General features: G+C 31.9%; 1 protein-coding gene across 1 annotated transcript; it reads left to right on the forward strand.

Moving 5' to 3' along the window:
- Positions 1-2520: 2520 nt before the first annotated feature.
- Positions 2521-5590, forward strand: LOC108329382 (galacturonosyltransferase 8). The gene is made up of 3 exons (XM_017563558.2): positions 2521-2791; positions 3489-4739; positions 5045-5590. The coding sequence occupies exons 1-3, from the start codon at positions 2648-2650 to the stop codon at positions 5318-5320; spliced, it is 1671 nt and encodes a 556-aa protein (XP_017419047.1). The 5' UTR covers positions 2521-2647; the 3' UTR covers positions 5321-5590.
- The last annotated feature ends 410 nt before the right edge of the window (positions 5591-6000 follow it).

Genomic DNA, 6000 nt, shown 5'->3' on the forward strand with positions numbered 1-6000 from the left:
ATGACCATTAAACCCAGTTTGAAAAGCATTGATCTGCCCTGTGCCTACAAAATTGTTAAGCATCTTTAACAAAATATTTTCTCCACTTGCTCTTAGGTTTGGATTCATTGATCAAGTGAAATTATCATAGTAAAATTCATTTCCTCTTTTACACAAATTATTAGATGGTTGGGAGATCCACCAAACAGAATATGAAAAAAAAATGAAGTTTTACAAAGTCCCCAATTACTTAGACACCCCAATTTGGTACTTTAATCTATGCAACAACTTTCAAAAGCATCTATATACGTAACTTCACTATCAAACATCAATAACTTATATAATCTCTTATGACCATTGCATACCCCGTTAGTCAAAACCATCTCATACCATTTCTCTAATCTAAAATAATTAAATTTGTCTTAACCTTTCTAAATTAATTTCAACCTAAATGGTTCACACCAAAACATCTTACACACTTGATTCCATTAACTGTTCCAAATCAAAACTGAAATCAATATTATCATAATACAATCAAATATAGTTTATAATTTTTGAAACCCAATCAAAATTGCAATAACCAAAAGTAAATACATCCTTCTTCCATTAACAGTAAAACCACAACTATATTCAAGCTTTTTAAACAATTTTCATAATATCATATGGAAATTAAGACAACAATTTATAATAGTTTCATCAAATATTTTTTAAACTCAATCGAAAGGACTTTTATGACAACGTAAATCAATCTACAATTAACCAACTTAACATTAAATAATCTTGAGTCACATGTCCTTGCATAAAATACAATTAATGTAACTAAGTCATAACTAAGCACAAACACTAAGATCTTCTACCTCAAGGTTTTATCAAACATTTAACTAATTTTTCTTACCTGAAAATCTAATTACTCTAAAATTCCAGCAACCCATGATTCATACAGAAAACTCAAACCTGCCCATGAAAAACTTTGGTCATCAAACCAACTATACTACAACTTCAAACTAGCAGAAGTTAATCTTTACCCATCAATCTCCACATGCAAATAATTTAAGAAAAACAAAAAGACAAAACTTTCCTCTAAAACAAAATTATGATAAGATGAATATTTTTTATTCTATGTTAAGTTCGTTATGGTAGATTCGAATATTAATGAAATACATTATTAGTTCATGATCTTAAAAAGAAATGGAAAAAATAAACTTTAGAGAGATAGTGATTTATTTAAATTATTATATTATCACTTTATTCAACTTGTATATATATAATTTCTCATTTAATATACAGAATTTTTGACCCTTAATTATATTTAAAAAATAAAAATAACTGTCCAATCACAATTTTCTATACACGGCTACTACTCTTTTATGTAAAATTTGTTCTCATTTTTTTTAAATAGGTTCAGAGGTTTTATATGTTATTATTGTAGATACAAATAGTAATCTAAAGTTCATTTTTCAAAACACATGTTTCTTAGGTTATTATTATAGGTACTAAATTTTTATCGATTTTATTTGTGAAGAATCTGATCAATTATATTAATTGAAATTTATGTTCTTAATATATATTTTATTCTATTTTACTGTGTTGAAATGTAATGCGATTTAGTTGAGTAACACTCCAAATATAATTTAGTTAACAAATATGTGATTTAAAAGTTAAAATGGTAAAAAATATCATAATTAAGAAATTAAATTTGAATTAAAAGTCAAAGAATAAAATATTGTAAGTTTATGTTTTGTTTTTAATATAAGCTGCTGACTTAACAATCAGCTTAAATAGATGTTTCCTTTCTGGAAAATAGAAAAAGGAAATGACATTTGGTGGGTAACAGGCAACCGGAGAAGAAAGTAACGCGGAATTGAAAGTGAAAAGGTGACAGTGAGAAAGTGGAGCCGACACTACCGGAGATCACAGGTTGAAGTCCATTAGTATGTCGGCACCACACAGAATATAAAATTATTTATTGAGATAATATACGTTAAATAATATTCTATAATAAAATAACACTCATACTTTCTATATTTTCCAAATGAATATTTATTTATTTTATATTTTATTAGATAATATTTATATTTTTTGTGTTTTTAACAAAACCACACCCATTTTTTATTTTTGATAAAAGCTAAAATATTTCAATTCTATTTTACACAAAACAATCATTAATTTTATATTTTAAAAATTTAATATTTTATTTAATACGATTAGTATATTAAAATTTAGGAAGGTGAGTATATTTTTTAAAAAAACTTAAAAGATAAATAAAGTAAAGATTCATTTAAAATTAAAAATAGTGGAGATTATTATAATTTTTCTTTTTTATAATAATTATTTAAATATAAAATTAATTAATTGTCAAACCTGTTAACTCGTTTTTATTATTTGATAATGTTTCTTTTATTCAGTAAATATAACAAAGTAATAAAGGCTTAAGCTGTCCTAGAAAATACTAAATAAATAGTATAGGTTTTACCTTCTTTTTTGTTATATTTCGTATAGTAACATTTAAAGTTAAATTCAACTATAAAATGTCAAATCCGAGTCTTTGTTTCTGTCTCTCTTTGAGAAGAAGGGGAGCGAAAGAGAGAATCAGAGTGCATGTTTTTGGGAGTCCACTGGAGTTAAGTGCTGCCTCCTCTCTCTGATTTTGGAGTTCTCTCATACCAAAATGGTGAATCCTCGGATTCCACTTTCAAGGATCCCAACCTTCACACTTTTCACTTCTGCTATAACATTAGCTCTCTGCACTTTCTTCCTCCTCTCTTTTCTCTTCACTACCCATTCTTATTCTTCTCATCAACACCACTTAACGGTAAGCTTATGCTCTTTCTGTGCTTGATAAATTTTCAACCTTTTTTATGTCTTTTTTTTTTCTCTACTGTGTGCTTTCTCGTGGAACAATATTGTTTTTTTTTTTGCAATTTCTTGATTTCTGGGTTTTTTTCTTTTTGGGTTAGTTTAATTGGGAAAAAAATTCGGTGGGGTGGGGTTAGTTTTGGATCTTATTGCACGGGTTCAAATGGGTCGGATCCGATTCTTTCTGGATCCAGTGAAGGTTTGATTCTGCTGATTTTCATGGCAATGTTACTAGAAGTGAAAAAAGTTTGTGCTTTCTATTATGGGAAAGTACGGAGATTTGATTAAGCAAGGATGTTAATCCGTTGTTGTGCTTTTGAACTGGGCTTGAAGTGTTCTAATTTTCTTGGTAAAAATACAGGGTTTGATTTGCTTTTGTAGTCTGGGAAAAATTTAATGTCAATGTCGCTGCTTAAAAGGGTAAACTTTTTTGGGGGAACATACAAGATTGTGGTTGTGCTATTGAGCTAGGCTCGGAGCTAATTTTGTTGAGAATCAAATAGGGTTGTTTCGTTTTGATTTGATTTGGGTTGTTCTTGTAGTATTAGTAAGGGGAAAAGTTTCGTGGTGTCATTAAATCGTTTATGTTTCTGAGAAAGGAAAAAGATTTGACGAAGCAAGGTTACTGATCTGTTGTTGTGGTGGTGAACTAGGGTTCTGAGGGTGGTATTTCACATGGATTTGAGTCAATAAGAAGATCCATTCTAGCTCTGAAAACAGATCCTCTGAAGCCTCGACTGGACCAGATTCGTAAGCAAGCTGATGATCATCGTTCTTTGGCTCTTGTGTATGCTTCCTATGCACGCAAACTGAAGCTCGAGAGCTCAAAGCTTGTCAGGATTTTCGCAGAGCTATCAGTAAACTTCTCAGATCTAATGAAAAAACCTCAATACAGGACTCTTTTCAGCAGTGATGGATCCCCTGCTGATGAATCAGTGGTTCGACAATTGGAGAAGGAAGTGAAGGAGCGCATTAAGACCACACGCCAGGTGATTGGCGATGCCAAAGAATCCTTTGATAACCAGCTCAAGATTCAGAAGTTGAAGGATACGATTTTCTCAGTGAATGAGCAGTTAACTAAGGCAAAGAAGCAGGGTGCTTTCTCGAGCCTCATTGCGGCCAAGTCGATTCCAAAGAGTTTGCATTGTCTCTCCATGAGGTTGATGGAAGAGAGGATTGCCCATCCTGAGAAGTACACAACTGAGGGGAAGCCTACCCCTCCAGAAGTTGAAGATCCTAACCTTTACCACTATGCCTTGTTCTCTGACAATGTTGTTGCAGCATCTGTTGTGGTCAATTCAGCAACAAAGAATGCAAAGGAGCCATGGAAGCATGTGTTTCATGTTGTGACTGATAAGATGAACCTTGGAGCAATGCAAGTGATGTTTAAGTTGAAGGATTATAATGGTGCACACATTGAGGTCAAGGCAGTGGAGGATTACAAGTTCCTGAACTCTTCTTATGTTCCGGTCCTTAAACAATTAGAGTCTGCTAACCTCCAGAGATTTTACTTCGAGAACAAGCTTGAGAATGCTACAAAGGACACTAATAATATGAAGTTTAGGAATCCCAAATATTTGTCCATATTGAACCATTTAAGATTTTACTTGCCAGAAATGTATCCAAAGCTGCATAAAATTTTGTTTTTGGATGATGACATTGTGGTTCAGAAGGATCTTACCGGGTTGTGGAAGATTGATATGGATGGCAAGGTTAATGGAGCTGTAGAAACATGTTTTGGATCATTCCATAGATATGCACAGTACATGAACTTCTCGCACCCCTTGATTAAAGCAAAATTTAGTCCAAAGGCTTGTGCATGGGCTTATGGAATGAATTTCTTTGATTTGGATGCATGGAGAAGGGAAAAATGCACGGAAGAATATCATTACTGGCAGAATCTGGTAATTCTCTTATCATTTTACCTCAACTTTACAGTTTCTCACTATTTTGCATTCTCAAACATGTATTATAACATACAGCCCCAGGTTTAACTTTGAAATTAACCCCATTTGGCATTGTTTGGTACCTGTTAATGCTGTTAAATTCCTTGTCATGTTAATCAGTGCATCACTAGAGGCTGCATATTTAGAAACTAAAATAGAAACAAAGACTATACATGCTATGGAATCATTCTCATACAATCCATTTCATTTCCAATCATTGTTAACTAATGATGTTTTAACATGGTGTGCTCATGCTGCTGCAGAATGAAAACCGAACACTATGGAAATTAGGGACATTGCCACCAGGTCTGATCACATATTACTCAACAACTAAACCACTGGATAAGTCATGGCATGTTCTGGGACTTGGCTATAATCCAAGCATCAGCATGGATGAGATTAACAATGCAGCAGTGGTGCATTTCAATGGCAACATGAAACCATGGCTTGACATTGCAATGGCTCAATTCAAGCCTCTTTGGACAAAGTATGTTGACTATGAATTAGATTTCGTTCAGGCATGCAATTTTGGTATCTAAATGGGCGAGTTTCTTTACACTTGGTGATGCTGTGATAGGTGCCTCTGCAGTTAATCTGCTGTTATATAATGCTTATACCTTTAACGAAGTTCCGAGCTGGTGCAAGATAAAATCTGGCTTCTTCTTTTAATTGTAAAATACTTAGTGTAGTAATTCTCTCACGTCCTCTTATTTATTTTAACATTTATGAAATAATCTTATTTAAAAGATGTGGTTGATCCTGAACAATAGTATTACTGAATTAAATGTTGTGCTTTTCACTTTTTGTCAGTTTTTATTTGTGATAAACATCTGAATTGAGGGTATCAATATCATACTTAGGGATTTCAATGCCTAAAATTACTTTTTAGATTCTTCCAGACTGATGTTTACCTGTTAAAGTGTAAGTTCGTTGTTTGAATAGAGGTTTAATTGGAAGCAAAATGTTCTATTTTAATTATTAATTATCCTGTTGTTAAATTTAAAGCCTTTATAAATATTTATTTTTTACGAAATATTAAATTTTAAATTTCAGAGCAAGAAATTATATTTCATTATAACAAATAATATATTTCTTAAAAGTATTAGCAAATAATTAGTGCTTACAGGAAAATTTTAAGGTTGCGTTGGCTTGGATTTAAATTAATATTTGGAAAACAGAAGTTTGATTTGAAGGGGTTTTGAAAGAGAGATTGAGAGAA

The sequence above is a fragment of the Vigna angularis genome, chromosome 2, assembly GCF_016808095.1.
Source record: "Vigna angularis cultivar LongXiaoDou No.4 chromosome 2, ASM1680809v1, whole genome shotgun sequence".
NCBI classification, from domain to species: domain Eukaryota; kingdom Viridiplantae; phylum Streptophyta; class Magnoliopsida; order Fabales; family Fabaceae; genus Vigna; species Vigna angularis.